At 47.5% G+C, this 23765-nt stretch overlaps 6 protein-coding genes; 2 read left to right on the top strand and 4 right to left on the bottom strand.

The window, feature by feature from the left end:
- Positions 1–348: 348 nt before the first annotated feature.
- FFUJ_10053 (fusarin C cluster-transporter) lies at positions 349–2016 on the bottom strand (the record flags this gene model as incomplete). The annotated part of the gene is made up of 1 exon (XM_023567977.1): positions 349–2016. One exon carries the CDS (start codon positions 2014–2016, stop codon positions 349–351), a length of 1668 nt encoding a protein of 555 aa, XP_023435343.1.
- A 1111-nt stretch (positions 2017–3127) lies between these two features.
- Positions 3128–3829, bottom strand: FFUJ_10054 (fusarin C cluster-oxidoreductase; the record flags this gene model as incomplete). Its single annotated transcript, XM_023567976.1, has 1 exon — positions 3128–3829. The coding sequence occupies one exon, from the start codon at positions 3827–3829 to the stop codon at positions 3128–3130; it is 702 nt and encodes a 233-aa protein (XP_023435342.1).
- Positions 3830–4618: 789 nt separating this feature from the next.
- On the top strand, positions 4619–5938 carry FFUJ_10055 (fusarin C cluster-peptidase; the record flags this gene model as incomplete). XM_023567973.1 has 2 exons in its annotated part: positions 4619–5393; positions 5496–5938. 2 exons carry the CDS (start codon positions 4619–4621, stop codon positions 5936–5938), a joined length of 1218 nt encoding a protein of 405 aa, XP_023435341.1.
- Positions 5939–6182: 244 nt separating this feature from the next.
- FFUJ_10056 (fusarin C cluster-translation Elongation factor) lies at positions 6183–6878 on the bottom strand (the record flags this gene model as incomplete). XM_023567972.1 has 2 exons in its annotated part: positions 6183–6791; positions 6855–6878. The coding sequence occupies 2 exons, from the start codon at positions 6876–6878 to the stop codon at positions 6183–6185; spliced, it is 633 nt and encodes a 210-aa protein (XP_023435340.1).
- Positions 6879–7710: 832 nt separating this feature from the next.
- FFUJ_10057 (fusarin C cluster-hydrolase) lies at positions 7711–8970 on the bottom strand (the record flags this gene model as incomplete). The annotated part of the gene is made up of 1 exon (XM_023567971.1): positions 7711–8970. One exon carries the CDS (start codon positions 8968–8970, stop codon positions 7711–7713), a length of 1260 nt encoding a protein of 419 aa, XP_023435339.1.
- Positions 8971–11765: 2795 nt separating this feature from the next.
- FFUJ_10058 (fusarin C cluster-polyketide synthase/NRPS) lies at positions 11766–23622 on the top strand (the record flags this gene model as incomplete). XM_023567970.1 has 3 exons in its annotated part: positions 11766–12606; positions 12660–19213; positions 19267–23622. 3 exons carry the CDS (start codon positions 11766–11768, stop codon positions 23620–23622), a joined length of 11751 nt encoding a protein of 3916 aa, XP_023435338.1.
- Between the last annotated feature and the right edge of the window lie 143 nt (positions 23623–23765).

Raw genomic sequence — 23765 nt, 5'->3', positions numbered from 1 at the left:
ATGCGTTGTGAACAAGTAGGGAGTTTGAGATTGATGGGACGCCGGGAATTTATAGCGCGAGAAGGCCTGTATCGGAGCATGTTCAGCGCTTTGGACCACTGAAGAGCTCCTAACATGACGCCAGTTTTTAGCGGTGTAGTGCCCTGTCATCGCGCAGGACTCAGGCGCCGGTTACACAACTGTAAGCAAAACTTCACCAACAACGCAAGGCAATAATGAGATCAAATTTAGTAGATAAACAAATCCAGAATTCAGAAAAATAGTTAATTGAATCAAACTATGGTATAGAAACACAAAATCCCAGGTTATGGCCGTTTGATACGGATTTCTTCGGGGTCTTCAGCGTGTTCAGTCCCTCACAACGCCCTCCTCACTCGACATGTTATTCGAGTTGGGCTTCTCCTCCTTCAACCCAAACTCCGTATTGAGTTCATCACGCAATGTCAATGAGCGAACAAAGAAACAAAGAATGAAGCCAAGGAGACAAAATGCGAGAGACACCTGCCAAACAACCTTGAGTCCCTCTAGATACACCTGAATAACTTGGGTCTTTAGATCCGGATTGGGGGAGAGACTCTTGATGAAGTGCTGAGTCGCATGCTCGTACGCCCCTCCATCAACGAGAAGACTTTTGACTGACGAGTCTGAGATCTTCGGAGCCGCGTGATTGACATGATTATTGAAGACAGCAGCTGGGATAGCAACACCCCAGATCGATCCGAAGTTGCGGATGAATGTCCACGCACCAGTTGCAGTGGCGACGTCGGAATCAGGAAGACTGGCGAGGATGGGAGGCAGTGTCGAAGTAAACACTGTTCCAGTGCCGACACCAAACAAGATCTGGAAGCCGACCCAGCGCCCAGTTGAGGATTGGGCATCAAGCAAGGTAAAAAGGCCACAGGCAATTGACATGAGCACAAATCCAGTGAAGTGCCAAACACGATACTTTCCCGTCTTGGTGATGGTGATGCCAGCAGCTACGCCAGCGGGAGCGCTTGTACAGGCAATGGGGAAGAGCATGACTGCTGAGCGTGTAGGGCTGGCCTCCTTGACAGCCTGGAAGTAAACTGGGAGAAAGTAGCAAATCCAGTACAGCAACAGGCTATGGATGAAGCTGATGACGAGCAATGTGGACGATGTCCGGTTGCTGAACAGTCTGAGAGGCATGGTGGGTTCTCTGAGCCACGGAGCGCCTTGGTACGCAAAGAAAGCAACCAGGGCAAGCAGGCCGATGACGAGAGGAACAATTGTTTGCCAGCCCGACCATGGATGTTCAGAGCCACCCCAGCTCAGTGCCAGAACGATGGATGTGACAGAGCCGATGAGAAGGACGCTGCCGCCCCAATCGATCCTGCTCATCTGCTCCTTGAAGGTACCAGACGGTGGGCGAGACAGTTTGAGGAACAGGCCCAAGGCGACCAGAGAAACACCGGCAATCGGGAGATTGATGTAGAAGATCCATCGCCACGAGATGTTCTGCGCAAAAGCACCTCCCATCACGGGCGCAACCACGGCAGCAATAGCCCAGACGCCGCCGATGATGCCAGCGTACATGCCTCGTTCTCGAATGGAGACCATATCACAGACGACAATCTCACTCATGGTGAGAATGCCTCCTCCACCTATGCCTTGCACGGCGCGTCCACCGACCATCATGGCCGTGTTATGTGCGCCGCCACATAGGCCACTACCGAGCGTGAAGATGCAAACGGCGATGAGGGTTAAACTGCGACGGCCGTAAATGTTGGCGGCTTGCGCAAAGATGGGGATGGTGGCCGTCGAGGCCAAAAGGTAAGCGTCGATGATCCATACGTAAAGAGACTCCGACCCAAGGTCAGCAGTGATAGTGGGTAGTGCTGTTGAGATGATGGAGGTGTCGAGGGCAGCGAGGAAAGTTGTCAAGGAAATAGCCACGAAGATAAGCCAGAATCGGGCACCTTTCTTGCTTGGTTCAGGCTGAGGATCAGAGGAGAGCGACTTTTCTGGTGCCGGCTGTGCATCTTTGGCGGAGGCCATTTTGTCGGGCTGAGCCATTATCAGGGACTCATGAAACAAGCAACAAACAAACAGCAATTCTGCTACGTAAAAGAGTACTTGGTTAGAGAGAAAAGACAAATAATGTCATGACTGATGCTGTTCTTTTTCCACCTGCGAATATTTGAGGACAGTAATAGTAGCTAACATCGTCCCAAGCACCGCCCGGGCCTGCCAAAAGACGGCACATTCATCGCGAAATCCTCCGTCGGACGGTTCCAGTGTAATTTCCTGTACTCACTACAGTTTCTTCAATCAACAGAGCCACAAAAGCAAACGCGCACACGAAAGCTTGCGTGCATCACCACAGCTGTACAGGATTCTCACCCATGTTTCTCACCTGCATCTTTCAGGTTTGTAGGATTCGACTAGTAGCATGCAAGAGCAATCCTCTGGGTTACGAAGCTTAGCTTGAGAATGATCAGGCCAGATGGCGAGGACTCCCGACATCATACCATGTCCAGGGTATGTAAAGCCTCCGATCTGACAGACCGGCAATTTTAGACCAATCGAAATTACCGATCGTGCATGGACACGAATTCCCCAGAATGGTATGTTCTGGAGGTCTAATGCAACCTTAAATTCTCACGCTAGAGACTGCACTGCCCAACAACAGTACAGTCTCCAGTGATGCTTTGCATCGTAGCGCTTGTGATATTCTTAACGACATGATTTAAATATAGAATTTTATTACTTGAGCTGATTCTAATCTAGATTACTGTAATAAGAACTGTATTAGCTGTTGCTATAATTTCTCTGTGGTATATTTATTATAGAGTTATTTATATCTTAATAATCGTCAAATCAGAACTTAACCAAGATTTAAACATTATAGCTATATATATAGTTAAACATACTTGTTTATTGGAATTTACCTATAAAATTACTTAAATTAAAGATTAAGTCCAGTTTTTGTATTAATGCTTTTGGGGCCTTTGTGTTACATGACAGAAGTCATGGGATAATATCATAACTCCAAGCGGAGACAATCATTCATTAGAACGTGACTTATTGACAAAGTATGAGTATATACTGCTATGGCCATGACTTATTCTTTATTCTAAACTGCCCAATCTGTACGATGTACTGAATCTCAACTCTCAAGCGCTAAAGATCGGCAATCTGGAACCTTCTTTCTCCAGATGTTTGAAACCTTCTTCCTTTGTGATGTTCTGTATGTCATCGTAATGACATCGGCAATCTTTTGAGTAACATCTGAGCTGGTAGGCATGTGATGGCCCCCGTTGAACTTGATAACTCTCCTAACACTCTGTTGCGTACAATGCTCCAACAGCTCTTCACTTTCGCGAAGATAGGGGTCTGTGAGTCCCAGTATGTGTACGGTTGGTAGGCTGATATCAGGGGCATCAGGAATGAAGGGAGGAAACGTGCCACAGAAGAAGACACCGAACAAGGCGTCATGAGTAAAAGCCTCGCGCTGCTGTTCAAGCAAGATGCTTGCTGTGGCACGGGCTCCTTGTGAAAATCCAAGGATCCCAGCGAAGGGGCCGTATTGAAGCATGAAGGTCTTTATGTATGCAATTGCATTGTTTTCTTCTTTCCTCTTCTCCTCTGGTAATAATGACTTGTCATCGCTGACCCAGCAGGAGTATGGACCAAAGTCCTCAAAGAAGGGGAGAACGCCAGGTCCCGGGGCGCTGTCTAGAGGGCCTTCCAGGAAGACGAGCTGGAACGTTTTGCGTAGGGCGGACTCTAGCTTGGAGAATTGTACACGCATGATCTGTGAAGAAGCACCGCCTCCATGAAGACAAAGTAGTCTTGGACGATGAACCATATTGCCGAGGGAGTGGTATCAAATGATGAGAGGAAAGGTCAAAGAATTTGCGGTGACACTTGAGAGAGTACTGAGATGAAGTTGAATCTGCATTGGGGAATATGAAGTCTGAGTCCCCGTTCCATCTGCCTAAATGTTAGGTCGTAGCTCGACCAAGCTGACTGCTTAGCAAATTCCAAGCCACAGGGCTTGACATAACCCAGTATTGCAAATTCGGAAATAAGTTTCAGAACCATCGTTTCAGAATAATCCTAAATCGAACCATGTCCATCAAACTCAATCTTCGAATGGCAGTTCCTAAGCCACCCTGGCTCATCGTCCCACTAGACCAGGTTCTGGTGCTTGTCCTCCTTTATGCACCCCCCTCCCTCGGGTACTACCGTTTCTTGTTGGTTCAGTGACTCAGTTGTAAGTTCGCTAGCGGGGCGGAAGGATCCGATGAGTGCCCATCTTGGCGAAACTAAGTAAGGCTGTGGCACAGACCCCAATAAGCCGCATCTCAGCCCATATTAGTAGTCTCGAAATGGGGACTTTAGCTGTATGGATCTCAATGAGATTCGATAGTGGCCACGCCATAGGCGCTATTGTGTTTTGCTAATCTCGTCGCTGTGCCTCAAATTTCAAAAGTGATTCCTTCGTGTCCAGAGACGCCGCTTACAGGACGTGATAAAACGAGGATCATTTCCCTGTATGTTCTCTGCAAAATATAATCAGTCAGATCATACGGACTTTCTCGGCGTCTGAACTTTATTTTTGACATTTGTTTCTGTTTCAAAACTATCTGCAATAATGCTTGCCATTGCAACTTTGCACGTTGCACTGCAGGTGTTCGGAGCTTTCAGCTTGAGTCATGCAGCGGCTGTCACTTTGGAACACCGTTCGGCTGGTAACAGTAACATTGCAGCAATCCCAGCCAAATGGGACGTCTACGGGTATCTCTTCAATGTTACAGTCGGTTCTCCACCACAAAACATTACCATGCTCAGCGACATGACGTGGATGGCTCCTTTTGTCCGATCGGGACGTTGTCTGTCACAATTCAATCCCGAGCTCTGCGTTGCTCAAGGCCAATCGTTCTTCAACGAACATGACTCAACGACGTTCGGAAATACTACCTTTGCACAAGCAACGTGGCCTGTCACTGCATTCGCGCCAAACTTTACTGTTGACTACGGTAGAGACAAGTTTTGCATTGGAAACATTTGCAACAAAGACATTCTAATGCAGGTTTCTGACTTCCCCTACCCTGGCAGCGTTGTTCCTGTTATTCCCTTTGGAGGAATCTTTGGCCTAGCCCCCACACCAAAGACCATTACTGAAACGTCAGAACCCGTCAACTTTCAAGCCTGGAAGAACGGCAACATGGGACCTTTGGTTGGTTGGCATACGTGCGAGGTACTGAAGTCAGCAGCATCCTGTCAGGGGGGCGATGCGCAGCTAGTATTTGGCGGTACGGATACTACAATGTACAGCGCCAAAAAGATCCAATCGTACGAGATACAGAACCCCGAATGGCTCAGTGATGCCTTTTACCCATCAACGCCACCTCGCAGCAACTATTGGAGTACGTCCTTGACAGGAATGTGGGTCAAGACTGATAAGCTGTCCAAGAACTATGCTGTTCCATTCAAGGCTGTCAAGACTGCTAAGAGGACCCCCCCACTAGCTGTCGTGGACGAAGGATCTGAGGGACTAGGGGCACCCCTGTCTCTGAACGGGTACAAGTACCTGGTCCGACACATCAAAAGTGCCAAACTTGCATCTAAGGCAATCGTCCAGAACATTCAACAGCAGGGATCATCGGGCTACAACACGGCAAACCAGGATTGGTATACCGTTTCTTGTGATGGTTTAGACGAATTTCCCAATCTGGTGTATCAACTCGACGGCCGCAAGAAGTACACGATTTCTCCAGGTGATTATGTAACCAAGCTGACAGACATGCCTGGGTCTGTCTGCTATCTCAATGTCAACGTTTGGAAATATGGACGCACAGAGAATGGGGACGCAAGGGTTGTTCTTCTAGGTAAAGCATTCCTCAAGAGGAAGTATCTTGTTCTCAACTTTGAAGAACGCTCGTTTGGCCTTGCACCTCTTCTTACGGGATGAAATTCTTCATTATCGTGCTTTATCTAGTGCCTTGATTATTATCATTGTACATTATACCTGACTAGATATTGTTTCTGTTTTGAGTTATTTACATATATGTCTTAATATTCTAATTCATGTTTCTCCATACTTCAGTGGCATTCGCTTACACGCTTACTGGAATGCATCACAACGCAAGGCAGGACTTTTCTTGGCATGTCCCTCAAAACTGAAGATATTCCTACATCAACATGCCAGATTGACATCATTTAGCCCCAAGACGTCTCTTCTCGATAAAATTGGGCTTCCCAAAAACCTCCTCAACTTCCTCGTTTTGAACAACCTTCAAGTACCAAGCGACAACATTAGGGTACTGCTGCCTCATGGGCTCATCAACTATGTGCATGAAAGCCCACAAGAGAGTAGAAGCACCAGTGAGATCAGCAAGTGTCAGTTTATCTCCAACAAGCAAGGCACCAGTGCCCAGGTGCTTCTCCAGTACCGATAAACCATATACCAGCTGAGTCAGTGCCTTTGTCTCGGTAGTTTCATCAAATGCGCCTAACCCTACTCGCCACATAACAAGGTCAAGGACAGTAGGGTAGATCTCTTCAGCAAAGAAAGAAATCCATTGTCTGATCTTGGCGGAACTCATAGCGTCCTGGCCAAGCAGCTGACTTGCTTGAGGGCCTGACTGGGCGACATACTGGGCGATAGCATCAGACTCCACGAGACAGAAGCCGTCAGGGCCCTCAAATGCTGGGACTTTTCCAGCTGGGAATTTCAAGAGAAACTCTGCTGATTTGTTGGTCACCCCGTGTTGATAAGCAGGAATCTCAAGGGCGATATTGTTGAGTTTTGCTGCAGCGAGGATCTGAACAAAGAGTTAGTAGGCTAGATGAAAATGCAAAGTAGGTAATGCAAGAGTCATGCTTACCTTGAAAACCCTCGCATTAGGCATATACGTGTAGAGAGTTCCAAACGAAGTCATTTTGTCTATCAATTTGATGCTCACGTTGTTGTTTCCTGAAGTCTATTGAGAACGGGGAACTACATAAGAACGGCTAGTCAGCATCCTCTTACAAATCCAATGATCGATCTTGAGAATCATCGGCAAACCTTGACCCTTCGGTACCGATATTGCACTATTTGGCGAAGTCCGCTGCCGAAGGATTTTGATGGGCTGATATCGGCAATTACAGAAAGATATGGCCTCATCACATCAGAAAAAGAACGCAACCTTAATTCAGGAGTCATTTTGACGCGTTTAGGGAGTACAGATGCCGATCCATCACCCACAATGCGTGCATATGCGTGCATTAGACGATCTCCCCGAATCCTGGACCCATCCTTGTTTTTCACGTTTCTCGGCTAGTGCTTACTTGATGCATACGCACAGACGACGGTGGGGCTTAGCGGGTACATGTAACTAATATTGGGTTGGATGCAAGAGTGTTGCAATATGTTGCTGGAGCTGATGAACGGAAGCCCGGCATATCTCCCACTCCGTCAATTGCCATTTGCTTTAGAGCTGCTGATTCCAGTGACAAGTTTCGATGCTGACTTGAAATATCGGAACACCGATCCGAAACTCCCCTCCGGTCGATTCCGGCTTTGGTGAGACAGTCTCGCTTCAGGTTGCTCATCACTCCTTACTCGCTGATTTCCACTCCCTTGTCGGTATGCAATGTACTGAATGTTAAAGCGTAAGTTACAAAGCCCGTAGGTACGTACACAGCGAAGAGTTTCTTGTTTGGACCAAACTTAGTTTACGAGGTATGGGCACACGTAAGCTACAATACATCCCGCTTGATGGCAAAAGTACTATCCAACCACGTAAACATCTTATGGTGAACAACCGCTAGAGCTCCAATCTTGGCTTGCAACCCTCCACCTTCAACCCCCTTACCAATCCACAAATGCTTGTCATTGGGTTCCAAAGCCGTCAGCCCCTCGAATATGATGTTGGCGTTGATATCAGGCGTGAAGTAGAACGAATCCGCAGCGCCAGTTATTAACGTGGGGCACTTGATCTTTTCCAGGTATCCACCTTTGAGTGAGATCTTCTGCATGACGCGTAGCACATCTGCCGGCGTTTCAACCCCAAAAACCCATTTGCCGTGCCCAAACTCCCATGCAATCTGAAAGTTCACAGCAGTGAGGCCATCTACTACCCAGTTGAAGACCCCATCGCTTACCCAGCCGGAGAGCCAACCATTGATGAACCAGGGTGGCATCCGGCTGCGGGTTATCTCGAATAGATCCAGAGGCCCGTCACAAGAGACGCACGCTTTGATTCGGGGATCGACTGCCGCACGTAGTGACAGGTAGCCGCCAAGGGAAGCCCCAAAGATGGCTAGCCGTTCAAGATCAAGATCATACTCTGGAGCTACGTCATCTGTGACAAAATCCAGGACTTGGCTGACGACGTACTCCCAGTCTGTACGGAGTTTCAGTTTCCCAACACGTAGGGGAAGGCCTTGACCGGGTCCATCAAAACTGAAGACGGCATATCCTCGGGGAAGAGCACCAGCAGCACCATAGAAGTAGAGCTCTTCCTGAGTAGAGTCAAAGCCTCCAGTCTGAAGGACGACAGGAATCTTGCCAGGCAGCCTGTGGTGCGGAGCAGGAAGATAGAGTCTGCCAGGCAGTTTGATATCCTTCTCGTAAGGAATCTCAAAGTTCTTGACAGTGGCATCTAGAAGAACCCAGCCTTTGTCGAAGGCGTTCACGCTGGCCTTTGAAGAAGCCAATATGCGCGGATCCTTGGGCGTGCAGTGCAGCAGAAACTCGCTGGCCCGCCAATAATTGGCAGCACGGATGTAAGCCCAGCAAGCACCGGTCTTATCGCCGACAGCAGCAGCTTCTTCTGCTAGGGCTTGTGCCTTTTCTGCCTGGTCACGCCAGGCGCGATACCAACTCTCAGGATCACCATCTTTGATGCGTCCCGCGGTAGTCAAGCACTCGCCAACCTCTGCTCCCTGGAAGGGAACAGTGCCAAGGAGACGAAGGAATTCGAAGTTGAAGAAATCTGAGGCAAATACTTTGTGCATGATGGGTAATTGGAACTTGACTGAGAGGAAAAGAGAGGCAAAATTTCTAGGGGCATCGACATGTATGCCTCAAGCATGGACGACGTTGATAAGGCTATGTAGACGTACCTAGCGCACGCTAGCTTCCAGTAGCGCATGGGAGACTAGGTTTCATGTAATTGCTAAACGAATTCCCTTTTTTAGAGAGCAAAGTAAAAGCAAAAGCCACCCCCTGCTTGAAATGGCGTAACTTCGTAAGCCTCAAAGGAAGTTAGGCTAAGCCAAGCGGTCAGCGGCGCCATCCGGGAGATCCCGTGTCGTTCGGTTCGGACGTTTTTTCAAGCAACCCCATGTACCTCCACGTTTTACTTGACCAGTAACATGTCATGTCAGACTTCATGGGTGTGTGGTCAAATGAGGCCACGCACGGGTAAGCCCGGCGCGTTCCCAATAAGCCTCTATACGCTATACGCCCCAGGTCAGATCTCATCTAAGACTCCATGTAGATGGGATTTAAACCCTGAATCACAGTGGATATGGAGATGAGGTGACAGATACTTGCCTACATGATGAAAATGCCTCATGATGGAATAGTAGTACGACCTTAATCGATGGTAATATCCCCCACCCAAAGACCGGCCACCCCCACAGACTGGCCACCTCATTCTCAACCTAGCCACCTAATTTATATATACTTTAAACAGTTATAACTCTATTAATTTAATTCTAATTAATTTTAAATTAATATTAATTAATTTAGAATGCCTTTTTTTATTAAAAAAGATATAAGTATTATACTTTAGATAGTTATAAATAATATATTAGTAAATAAAGCAGCTAAAGCTTATAGCATTAACTATTTTATACTTTAAAATTAAATTAAAGAAAGTATAATACTAAAAAAAGCCTAAAAACCTTATTAAAAGCTCTTTAATACTTAAGAAAAGAGTCTTTAAGACTAAATTATTATTTAAGCTAATTTAGGATGCCTTATATTGTATTAGTAAGTTAAAAAGTTTACTAGTAAGATTACTATCTATAATGGCTTTCTAAAAGGCATTAAAAAGAATTAATTATAGAGCTTTTTAAAATAAAATCTTAATATTAAGATATTAAAAGGTAAGAAAATTAACTCTAACTAATATTATAAAGCTTCTTTTAAACTAATAAAGGCATTCTTTATACTCCTTATAATGCCAGTAATATACCTAATTAAACAGGGGAATAGATATAACATTAATAAAGTTAGAATAATAGAAGGAATAGAAATAAACAGTCTATTCCTTAATTATTAATTAAAAAAGTTAATACTTATTTATTAGCCTAGTTTTTATACTTAAATTATAATTCTTAAATATATTTTAGTAACTAGAAAGGTCCTAAAACCTACAGTTATTTTTAAGAAAAAAACAGTTTAATAATAACATTTCCTTAAAAATTTAAACTTCCTAAAAGACTAAAAATTTATATATAGTAATAAAGGCTAAATAAGTAATAAATTAATATTAGTTTAATTAAGAAAAGTCTTTATTCTATTAATATAGCTTAAAAAGAAAAATAAACCCTAATTTCTTATTCTTAATAGCTATAGAAGTTATATTATAGAAAATTTCCTTTAGAAATATTATAATAATAATATATATTTATTATTTCTTCTTACTTATATTTCCTATATCCTTTAGCCACTAAATATTACAGTTTTTAATCCTTTAAAGAGGGTATATTATTATCTTCTTTTAGATCTTACTTCTATCTTTAATAATAATTATATCAGTAAGATTATATTTCTATATACTTATAATAAGGCTTAAAAAGAAGCTATTATAAAGTCTAATACAATTACTGGCTTTAAAGCTACTAGACTATAGCCTATAAACCTAATAAAGGTCTTAATAAACCTAATAGTTATAAAGATACCTTCTCCTGCTATTACAGTAAATTTGCCAGTAAAAAAGCAGGATTTAAGTCTCCTAAAGACTCTTTATTTATCTATATAGCTTTAGCAAGCTTTAGGCTAAGTCCTAGCTTTTATAATATAAAATCTAACCATTAGGCTGCTTTTTAAGAAGATTAGCAGTTAATTAAATCATTATAACTTTAATATTAAGTAATAGAATAGAGAAATAAATATTCTATAGTAAAAAAATAAAGAAAATTAACTAAAATAGTATAAAAAAGTTATTTATAACCTAAATATAAAGTTTATAAAGATTCTAATAATAAAGAAAGCTTATAAATAGATATAAAAAACTTTATAATTAAAAAGAATAGTAAATAAAATTAAGAAATTAAAATTTAAGGATCTTTATATTAATTTCTATATAAATATTTACTAATTGAAGTTTTATTTAATATAAAAAATATAGTGTTATAATAATTTATTAATTAATTATAATATTGGGTTTTTAGTGTTTTAGCTGAGGTGGCCAGTCTGTAGGGGTGGCCGGTCTTTGGGTGGGGGACGTTACTTGGAGGGTTAGAGTTGCGACCTCCGGCAGTTTGCGGCCGCAACTCACTCCTATACACCCCTTAATCAGCCCAGGCACAGAGTTCATTCACCCGTTCTAATCCTTCAAAGGATGAGTTCATGGGGGCCATGTCTATGTCCATTTTAGGCAATTCCAAAAGGTATTTTCCAAGATACGTAGCATAATGCACTGCTGAGGATGTGAACATTCGTGACATGGCACTGGCACTTATACCGACAAATCCAAAATCAATGGCTGTGATATCCTGAGCAGTATCGCACCAGTCGCTTCCTTCTTCATTATTCACTACAAACAGATTCAACACAAATTCGGCCATTTATTTCAATCATGGCTGGCAATCAATACCTCCCAAAAGAGCCCATAGCCATCATTGGCACCTCTTGCCGTTTTCCTGGCGGCGCCAACACCCCCTCCAAGCTCTGGGACCTCCTTTGTGAGAAGCGAGACGTTCAGTCCCGTATTCCCAATGATAGGTTTAATGTAGATGCCTTTTACAGCACCAATGGTGATAAGAATGGCTGCACCGATGTCAAGAACGCATATGTCTTGTCTGAGGATATTCGAGTGTTTGATGCCTCATTTTTCAAGATCAATCCCCGTGAGGCTGAGGCCATGGATCCCCAACAACGGCTCTTGCTTGAAGCTGTTTACGAGGCCACCGAGGCAGCTGGTCTGCCTATGGAAGACCTCAAGGGATCTGACACTGCTGTATACGTTGGATGCATGACAGGTGATTACCATGAAATGCTCATGCGTGATCCCCAAGATATGCCCAAGTATATGGCTACCGGTACTGCTCGCAGTATTCTCTCCAACCGAATCTCTTATCTGTTTGACTGGAAGGGGCCTTCTATGACCATCGATACGGCATGCTCCTCCAGTCTTGTTGCAGTCTACGATGCTGTCACAGCCCTGCGCAACGGTGTCTCCAAGATCGCCTGCGCTGGAGGTGCCAATCTCATCCTGGGTCCAGAAATGATGATTTCTGAGTCCAAGCTGCACATGCTGTCCCCAACTGGACGTAGTAGGATGTGGGATGCCTCTGCCAACGGATACGCGAGAGGCGAGGGTGTAGCAGCCATCATGATGAAAACCCTATCTCAAGCGTTGGCAGATGGAGACCATATTCAAGGTGTCATTAGGGAGATTGGGGTCAATTCTGACGGGCGTAAGTTGAGACATTGTCACAAATAAGATATTCACTTCTCTAACCACTTACAGGAACTAACGGTATCACATTACCAAGTCCAGAGGCACAGAAAGTCCTAATTCGGCAGACTTACAAGAAAGCCGGCCTTGATTTCTTCAAAGACCGTTGTCAATTCTTCGAGGCCCATGGGACAGGTACTCCTGCTGGTGATCCTCTTGAGGCCCGTGCTATTCACGAAGCCTTCTTCACTGATGGGGATACCGTCCCCGAGCCTATGTATGTAGGCTCAGTTAAGACAGCTATCGGCCATCTCGAAGGATGTGCTGGTCTTGCCGGTCTCATAAAGGCTCTCGAGGCTGTCAAAAGAGGAATTATTCCTCCCAACCAGCTCTTCGAGAATCTAAACCCTGCCCTCAAGCCTTACGTCTCCAACTTGAGGCTCCCCACTGAGTCTAAGCCATGGCCTAAGCTGACTCCCGGGTCTCCCAGACGTGCAAGCGTCAACTCCTTTGGTTTCGGTGGAACCAATGTCCACGCCATTATTGAGCAATTTGACAACGTTCACACGCAAACCAGTTCGTCTGACGGTATTATCTCGACCCCGCTTGTCCTCTCTGCCAACTCAGATCTATCATTACGCAAGCAAATTGCACACTTTGCAGAGGCAATTGAACATAATGACAAAGGGAAGATCGATAGGGTCATCTTCACTCTGACACAGAGACGATCCCAACTTCCCCTTCGGACCTACTTCTCTGGATACGACCTGCAGAGTCTTCAGCAGAAGTTGAGAGACGCCACAGCTGAGAATGCTGTGCTGCCTTTCATCAGCCAGACTGTCCCACCAGGTCGGCCTCCTCGCATCTTAGGTGTCTTCACTGGCCAAGGCGCGCAATGGCCTACGATGGGACGAGAGATCCTCAAGGCCTCTCCCTTTGCTCGCGCCGTGATAGCGTCTTTGGAAGAGTCATTGGCGAGCTTAGCACAGCCTCCTGCCTGGACGCTCACCGAGCAAATCATGGCTGACAAGGAGTCCTCCCGTCTTAGCGAAGCAGCTATTTCACAACCACTCTGCACTGCAGTCCAGATAATGGTAGTTGAGTTGCTACGTAAGGCTGGTATAACATTTAACTGTGTTATCGGTCATTCTTCAGGAGAAATCACAGCTGCTTACACTGCCGGTTTCCTATCCGCGTCTGATGCTATTCGAGTAGCATACCTTCGCGGTGTCTGTGCCAAGCTCGCTGGCGGGGAGAATGGAGAGACGGGATCCATGATCGCAGTTGGTCTCTCCTATGAGGAAGCCTCTGCCTTCTGCGAGGAGAACTTCGCTGGCCTTGTCGATGTGGCTGCCAGTAATGCCCCCACTAGCACTACTCTCTCTGGTGACAAGGCTAGCATTGATGATGCCAAGGCCTTATTGGACGCGCAAGGTACATTTGCTCGTATCCTCAAGGTTGACACCGCCTATCACTCCCATCACATGAATCCCTGTGCTCAGCCATACCTTGACAAGCTTCAAGCTGCTCGAGTGAAGTCTCTTCCTGGCGACGAGTCTGTGGAGTGGTACTCCAGTGTCTTGGGGGAACGCATCACGGCCTCTCTGCATGGCGAGGCACTCTGTGACGAGTATTGGGTCGAGAACATGGTGAACCCAGTTCTCTTCTCGGTGGCCTCGGAGCTCGTCGCGGAGGCTAGCCTACCCTGTCATGTGGCTCTGGAGGTTGGTCCTCACCCAGCACTCAAGGGTCCTTTCAACCAGACATACAAGCGCGCCACTGGATCTCCATTGCCGTATCAGGGTACAGTGGCTAGAAACATTCACGACGTTGAGGGCCTGAGCGACTCACTTGGCTTCCTCTGGTCTCACCTGGGCAAGTCTGCTGTCGACTTTACTGCGTATTCCCAAGCCTTCTCCCCGTCAATCACAGCTATGGCAGATGGACTTCCGCCATATGCATGGGATCATACACAATCATTCTGGAGGGAATCCCGAAAGTCACTGAACTACCGGCAGCGCACTCAGCCTCCTCATCCTCTACTAGGCGCTCGTTCTGTTGAGGATACTGCTGACAGCATGCGATGGATCAACTATCTCCGACTCGATGATGTTCCTTGGCTGGAAGGCCACAAAGTCGAAGGGCAAGTTGTTTACCCAGCAGCTGGATACTTAGTTATGGCCATGGAGGCTGCCCGAGCTATCGATACCACCAAGGGAATCCAGCTCATTGAGTTGTCTGATGTCTATATCCTGAGTGCCATCCAGTTGACTGAAGGCTCTCAAGCTCTGGAGACTGTTTTCACTCTTCAGGTTGAGAGAAATGAGCCGACTTTCTCCACGGCCAGCTGGACGTTGTCTACGCCAATGAGCGGACGGAATGATAGCTGGAAGTGTAACGCAAAGGGGCAACTCCGGGTGGAGTTTGGCTGCTCGGATGACGCTGCTCGTCTGCCCTCGCGGAACAAGCCAATTGCTTCACTTACATCTGTTAACATGGAGAGATTCTACAGTGCTTTGGCCAACATTGGACTTGAGTACACAGGCGAGTTCAAGCAGCTTAAGAGCATTGATCGTCAGTTGGGTCTGGCAACCGCCCACGTAAGTCAAGTTGTCCCTGACTTTCCGGCAATGATCCACCCTGCTCTTTTGGACGGCGCTTTCCAGTCAATCTTTGCTGCTTACTGTTGGCCCGATGATGGAAGCCTCCAAGCTCCTTTTGTCCCTACCTTCTTCCGAAGCCTTCGTATTGCCAACACCGGCCACCTGCGCCATGGCGAGGATTTGGTGGTCGACTCTTTCTTGACCAACACCAACGAGCGTGAGCTCACTGCCGATATGGACGTTTTCCAATCGTCCCAAGGCCAGCCTGTCTTACAGCTCCAGGGATTGACGTGCACATCTCTCCTTCGGCCTGGGCCTAGCAACGCTAAGGAGCTCTACACAAAGACTGAGTGGGAGGTTGACATTGCGAGTGGCATTGCGCAGTCAGATACCCAAGACCAAGATACTGCATCTGATCTTGAACTTGTTGATCTTTGTGAACGTCTTTCGTACTTTTATCTTCGGGAACTCAACAATGCTGTTGGTCGCGAAGAAGTTTCGGGCTTCGACTGGCATTACCGGCGCATCTTTGAGTGGATAGACCATCTCTTCCCCTTAATCCAGTCTGGTCAACATGCCACTATCAAGACTGAGTGGTCCAGCGACTCTAGGGACTGGCTTATGCAACAGTCTGCCAGGTTCCCTGGGCGCATCGACCTGCAGCTTATCCAAGCCGTTGGAGAGAACCTTCCCTCAGTCGTACGGAAGCAGACTACTATGCTAGAGCACATGGTCAAGGATGACATGCTGAACCGCATCTACAAGTTCGGCCTAGGTTTCGAGAGAGCCAACGTCTACCTCGGGCGAATCTCCAAGCAGATCGCTCATCGATATCCCCGTATGAACATTCTTGAGATCGGTGCCGGAACTGGCGGTGCGACCAAGGGCATTATGGAGTCCCTAGGAACAACCTTTGAGACCTACACTTTCACTGATATCTCGACTGGCTTCTTTGAGGCTGCTGCAGAGGCTTTTGATCACTGGGCTGACAAGATGATCTTCAAGCCCCTCAACATCGAGAGTGACCCAACTGAGCAAGGGTTCCCTGAGGGTCACTACGACTTCATCATCGCTTCTAATGTCCTTCATGCCACCAAATCTCTCACTGTAACTATGCGAAACACCCGCAAGCTACTCAAACCCGGTGGCCAGCTACTGCTCCTCGAAGTTACCAGCGACATCGTACGTGTAAAACTCATGATGTCCGGTCTTTCAGGCTGGTGGCTTGGAGGTGATGATGGACGCCGCTATGGACCTACGATCCCAGTATCTCAGTGGGACGCACTATTGAAGCAGACTGGATTCTCTGGTGTTGACAAGACGGTTAATGACTTTGTTGATGCCGAGAAGTACATGACTTCGGTCATGCTGTCACAAGCTGTCGATGACAGGATTGAGCTTTTGAGACAGCCACGGCTTACATTCAGTGACTGGCTCTCATCTCAATCCATAACCGTCGTTGGTGGTTACTTTCGAGACATTGGCAGAGATATCTTGGAGATCCTACATCAGATGAACCACGGTGCGTCTCAACCTGTCATTCACCATGTTGGTAGCTTTGAGGAGTTGGCTTTATCCAACATTCAGGCCCGGTCAGCCTTGGTTCTGGAAGATCTTGACGAGCCAATCCTCAAGGACTTGACGGATGACAAACTTCGAGGTGTACAGAGGCTTATCAACGAATCTCGACAAGTCCTCTGGGTCTCCAAAGGTTGCCAGAGGGATGAGCCCTTTGCAAACATGTCCATAGGAATGTGTCGCAGCTTGGCTTCTGAGTACCCTCACATTCATCTGCAGCATGTTGACATCGAAGGCCGGGTCAGTCCAATGACCGCATCTCTTCTGGTTGAGGCATTCCTCCGGCTCGTGTACCGAGCATCACTGAAATCTGACGATTTGGTTTGGTCAATTGAAGCTGAGTTGGTTCTCAGAGAGGACAAGTGGTTCATTCCTCGGGTCAAGTCCGACGAGGCGCTCAATAACCAGCTCAATGCCAGTAAGATGACAATACATTCTCAGAAGACTCTTCACGGGGACACCATAGAGATCCAGCAGCGATCCAATCAGTTCGTTATCGTTGACCCCGTTCCTTGTGTTCCTGTGTCCGTCTCCTCGCCTCCTGTCGCCATCACGGTCACCCATTCTCTACTATTTCCCTTCCAAGTCGGCACCAAATCCTCGGGCTATCTATGCTATGGCTACACAGACTCTCAGCCTCGGACCAGAGTGCTCGCCATATCTGAGGTGAACAGGTCCAAGGTCTCAGTGTCACCATTTTCTGTCTGGGATCTGTCGTCTAGCGAGATTGATGCTGCTGACCTACTGCGTAAAACAGCTCTTGCAATTACTGCTGATAGACTCTTGAGTGACTTTGAAGCCGGAGCCACTGTTCTTATCCATGAGTCAGATGAGTTGTTGGGTGCAGCTCTTCAGTGGAAAGCAGCAGAGCTTGATCTCAATGTCATCATGACTACGTCGGAGAGCAGCAGGGAAAGGTCTACTGGTGCAATGTTCATCCATGCTCTTGCGCCAGAGCGCCTTGTCAATCACATCATGCCTCAACATACGAAGGCCGTTATTGACCTTTCGGGCAAGGACTATAGCATTGTCGGCTCCCCTCTGCGCCGATGTCTTCCGGCCAATTGCAAGTTCCACCAGCTGCAAGACATCCTTGGTAACGCCTCTCAGGGTGTGGCAGATCCTATCATTCATGGTGTTCGGGACGCCAGTCGGTCGAGTCTTCAGCTCTGTGGAGATGGACCTGTTGTCAAGCTGTCTGATCTTCCCAGCTTGCGAGCATCGATCAAGGATTATGCCACCGTAGTCGAATTTTCTGCCAACACAACAATCCCCGCGATTGTACAGCCTCTTGAGGGCAGCCGGCTCTTCCGCTCCGACAGGACATATCTCCTTATTGGCTGCACTGGAGGTCTCGGTAAAGCGCTCTGTAGATGGATGGTCTCCTGCGGCGTCCGCCATCTTGCCTTGACAACTCGCAACGTGGCGGCGATTGATCAAGTGTGGCTCGAAGAGCTTCGCATTCAGGGCGCTCAAGTCAATCTTTACCAGGCTGATGTCAGTGACAAGGCGGCTTTATTGCAAGCCTATGACCAGATCGTCAAGGAGATGCCGCCAATCTGTGGTACTGCCAATGCTGCCTTACTCTTGTCTGATCGAACATTCACTGAGCTCAAGGTCAACGACTTCACCAAAGTCTTTGGACCCAAGGTCAAGGGTACTCAGAACCTCCATGAACTACTACTTGACCAGAAACTTGACTTCTTTATCATGTTCTCTTCTTTGGCCAGTGTTGTCGGTAACCGTGGTCAAGCCAACTATGCTGCCTCTAACCTTTTCATGAGCGCCATTGCTGAGCAGCGACGTGCAAAGGGCCTTGCTGCTTCGGTCATGCACATTGGCATGGTTCTCGGCGTTGGTTACGTCTCTTCTACGGGCGCTTACGAGGCTACCTTGCGTAGCTCCAACTACATGGCCATCTCCGAGACTGATCTTCTCAACATGTTTTCTCAGGCCATTCTCGTCGGCCAGCCCAACTCAACTCATGCTCCCGAGCTCATCACTGGTCTCAACCGTTTCAGCTTGGAGCCTGAGGCCCAGAAGTACTTTTGGCGAGACAACATGCGTTTTTGCCATCATACGCTGGAGGAGGAACACCAAGAGCGTGCATCGGCCACTAAAGTCTCCATCTCTCAGCGTTTATCGGAAGCTAAGGGAACTGCCGAGATCCTCGCCGTTGTGGAAGAGGAATTTTGCACCAAGCTTGAGCGCTTACTCCAAGCTGAGGCCGGTTTTGTCAAAACGTCACAGTCGCTGCTCGGCCTAGGCGTAGACTCTCTTGTTGCTGCGGAGATCAGATCGTGGTTTCTCAAGGAACTTGAAGTCGATACTCCTGTGTTAGAGATCCTTAACACTGCGTCAATCACTGAGCTTTGCTCTACTGTCGTCTCTCACTTACCAACTATTTCCGGAGAGATCGCGCCCAAGACTGAAGTCACCAAACAGGTATAATTGATGCCGTACCCTGTTCCTATTTTTCCTGAATCTAACTTTTCCAGGCCATCAAGACTCTCAATGTTGTGGAGACGTCAACGGCGGTTTCTTCAGCTCTGCCCACTGAGAACGAGCCTTTCACCATTCGCAACAGCCCAAACTCAACCCAGGTTACCAGCGAAGCTGGTGTTGACGAGGATACATCTATTCATTCAAAGTTCGATCGCGCTGGCCCTTTGTCCTTCGCTCAAGAACGCTTGTGGTTCCTTCAACAGTTCCTCCGAGACCATAGCACATACAACGTCACCATGCACTATCACATCAGTGGTCCTCTCCGACTGCATGACCTGGAAATGGCCTTCCAACAGTTGATCCATCGTCATGAGTCCCTCCGTACATCGTTCTTCATCGATCCCGATACTGATCTGCCGACACAAGCAGTGCTCAAGGATTCTAGCTTTAAGCTAGAGCAGAAGCACAACTCAACTGCCAAGATCGAGTACAAGGCCATGCAAGAGATGTCATATGACCTGGAGAATGGCAAAGTCACCAAAGCCGTTATTTTACCAGATTCTGACGGCGAGTTCGACCTTATCTTCGGCTTTCATCACATCGCACTCGATGGCTACAGCGCTCAGATCATGGTTCGCGACCTAGCCATAGCCTACGCTGGTCAGACCCTTCCAAGCAAGCAGCAAGACTACCTTGACTTCGCTATTGCCCAGAAGACAGCTAAAGTCCCAGATACTACTCTCGCTTACTGGAGGTCCGAATTCAGGGAGCTTCCACCGACCCTATCTGTCTTCGATTTTGCCGAGACAAAGACACGCACTCCCCTTACAGACTACACGACGCGAGCACTTGAGAGAACTATATCTATTGATCAGGGCAGAAGCATTAAGGCTGTTGCTAAGTGCCTTGACGCCACACCGTTCCACATTCATCTTGCTGCCCTCCAGGTTGTCCTTTCTGATCTCGCTTCTACCAAGGATCTGTGCATTGGTATCACTGATGCCAACAAGTACGATGTGACACATATCGATACTGTTGGGTTCTTTGTCAATCTTTTACCTCTGCGACTGAAAATATCGCTCTCACAGACTCTGGCGGAGGTGGTCGCCAACGCCAAGTCCAAGGCTAATAGCGCTCTTTCGCACTCCGACATCCCCTTCGACGTACTTCTTGATGAGGTCAAGCTTCCTCGCTCCACAACCCACAGCCCTCTCTTCCAGGTCATCCTGAACTATAAGATGGGCTCTACCCAGAAGGTCCCATTGGCGGATTGTCAAGCCCAGCTTGTGGCATTCAAGGATGCGAGCAACCCTTACGACCTGACCTTTGACATTGAGACCTACCATGATGGATCCGCTTGTATCAGCGTCAAGACACAAGAGTATCTCTATTCTGAAAGCGAGTTGAGCTTTATTCTTGACAGTTACCTACAGACCCTAGCTCTATTTGCCTCAGAACCTTCTCGGACCATAGATCAGATCTGCAGGCCTACAGCCGAGCAGATTGACAAGGCATTGACCCTTGGCAGAGGTGAAAGGATCCCATCTCCTCGACTCGAGACGCTGTGCCACTATTTCGAGGAATTCGTTGTCAAACAGCCTGACGATACTGCCCTCGTCACAGATAAGGGGCAAGCTCTCACATGGTGTCAACTGAAGGCTTTGGTCAACCAGATTGCTATGACCTTCGTTGAAGCAGGGGCTAAGCAGGATTCACGGGTGGGTGTATACTGCGAGCCCAGCATGTACATCCTCCCCACTCTGTTGGCCATTGCTGAAGTCGGCGGTGTATACGTACCTCTCGATGCCCAGAACCCAATCAAGCGTCTCCAACTGATGGTTGACGATTGTCAACCTGATGTAATTCTCATTGATGACTCAACTGCAACAACAGCGCGTGAACTAGAGACGAATGCCATAGTGATCAACGTGAACACTATCAAGGCTGACCCTTCCAACACCTTTCATATGGACATCCGAGCGAGAGGGAATGGGATGGGCTACATCTTCTACACAAGCGGTACAACGGGTGTTCCAAAAGCCGTAGCTTTGACTCATACCAGTCTTGTACACCACTTTGACGGTTTCATCCACTACAACAACCTGAGCAAGTGTCGCATGCTTCAACAAGCACCTCTTGGCTTTGATATGTCGCTTACGCAGATGACTCTCGCCATCATGCTCGGAGGAACTCTGATCGTTGCATCCAGTGAGACTCGCAAGGATCCTATGCAACTTGCACAGTTAATGCTGGCTGAGAAAGTCACTCACACTTTCATGACGCCTACACTTGCATTATCGGTCATTCACCATGGCTATGAATACTTGAGACAATGCGTCAACTGGGAACATGCGTCTCTCGCTGGGGAAGCAATGACAACCCGTGTTACTCGTGAGTTCAAGAGACTCGGCTTGAGAAATCTTGAGCTTCTCAATGGTTACGGCCCCACTGAGATTACTATTATCGCCACCTGTGGTTCAAATGAGCTCGGTGATACTCTGCGCGATACTCACAATCCAAGCATCGGGCGCGCTTTGCCTAATTATTCCTGCTACATCTTGGATGAGAACATGCAGCCTGTTCGTCCTGGACTCGCTGGCGAACTGGTGATCGGAGGTGCTGGTGTTGCCATTGGATACCTCAACAGACAGGATCTTACAGAAGTAAAGTTCCTTCGTGATCCTTTCTCACCAGCTGAAGATATTGCTCGCGGATGGACTCGAATGTACCGTACAGGCGACAAGGCCAGGTTTTTGTCGGACGGGCGTCTTTGCTTCCTTGGACGTATCGCTGGTGACTCACAGATCAAGCTTCGAGGTTTCAGAATTGAGCTCGAAGATATTGCCAGCACTATCGTCAGGGCCTCTGATGGGAAAATCCCCGAAGCAGCTGTTTCACTTCGTGGTGAAGGAGACAGTGCATATCTTGTTGCCTTCGTCATCCTTTCCCAGTTCAACAGTCCATCAGATGAGAACGGCTATCTAAAGCAGCTTCTGGAGGAGCTATCCCTTCCTCGATACATGAAACCCGCCAGAATAATCTCCATTGACCAGCTTCCCATGAACGCTTCTGGCAAGTTGGATCAATATGCTCTCGACGCTCTCCCTGTTCCTCATGAAGAGGACATAGTTGATAAGCCCCTCACTGAGACTCAAGAGAGACTCAAGCTAGGTTGGCTCAAGGCCCTGCCATTTATTGATGCGGCTATTGGCCCAGACACAGACTTCTTTTCTGCAGGGGGTAACTCTCTTCGTATCGTCAGTTTGAGGGAGTACATCACACGCGAATTCGGAGTTACCGTCTCTGTCTTTGATCTCTTCCAGGCGAGTACTCTTGGAGAGATGGCTGCGAAGATCGATGGCTCTACGACTCAAGGACCCACTACAATGCCAATTGATTGGAATGAAGAGACTCGCATTGACGCTGACTTGAGCATTGTTGGAGCCCAAGAGCCACTCCCTTCCGAGACGGCAAATGATCTTCAGGTCGCTCTCACCGGTGCAACTGGATTCTTGGGTGTTTCGATCCTCAAGACTCTGCTCGAGGATAAGCGTGTATCCAAGGTCCACTGTCTTGCTGTCCGGTCTTCCTCCAACACAAGTGATCCAGTGTTTTCATCTTCGCGCGTCGCGTGCTACCCGGGAGATCTATCCTTGCCACGACTCGGTCTGTCTCAAGAGCAGTTTGATCAACTTGCCAAGACAGTCGAACGAATCATTCATAACGGCGCTGATGTTTCTTTCCTTAAGACATATCAGTCCTTGAAGCGATCAAATGTATCGTCGTCTAGGGAACTAGCACGAATGGCGATTACGCGAAGGATTCCAGTGCACTTCGTTTCAACTGGTGGTGTTGTGCAACTTACTGGCCAAGACGGTCTTGACGAGGTTTCCGTTGCAGACTCTGTACCTCCTACTGATGGCTCGCTTGGCTACGTTGCTTCGAAGTGGGCTTCGGAAGTTATACTAGAGAAGTATGCCAGCCAATACAACCTGCCGGTCTGGATTCATCGCCCATCCAATATCACGGGCCCAAATGCTCCGAAGGCGGATCTGATGCAGAACATCTTCCATTACTCTGTCAAGACAGCGTCACTTCCTGACTTGGCTTCGTGGAGTGGTTGCTTTGACTTTGTTCCCGTGGACGTTGTGGCTGCCGGCATTGCTGGTTCCATCTACGAGACTCAGGATACAGTAGCGTACAAGCATCACTGCGGTAGGGAGAAGATCTCTGTGGAGGATCTGCCGTCGTACCTTGAAGCGAAACACGGCAAGATTGAGACGATTAGTGTTGAAGAGTGGTTAGAGCGTTCGAAGGCTGCAGGGTTTGATGAGGTTACTGCGGCGTTAGTTGAGAAGACGTTGAGCAGAGGGGGAATTGTTCCTTGGCTTCGAAAAGAAGCAAACTAGATGTGCGTTTTCGGAGTCACGAACAAATTACATTGTAGGAGTTTAGAGTTACATTAATGTCAATAAGTGATGTTAGAAACGCAGTTACGCCTCTGTCTAGAATCCATAGGAGGTGGATTTCCTTCTCAAGTCTAAGTCTAAGG

The sequence above is a fragment of the Fusarium fujikuroi genome, chromosome FFUJ_chr09 (assembly GCF_900079805.1).
Source record: "Fusarium fujikuroi IMI 58289 draft genome, chromosome FFUJ_chr09".
NCBI classification, from domain to species: Eukaryota; Fungi; Ascomycota; class Sordariomycetes; order Hypocreales; family Nectriaceae; genus Fusarium; species Fusarium fujikuroi.
This window is presented reverse-complemented; position numbering and strand designations above follow the sequence as displayed.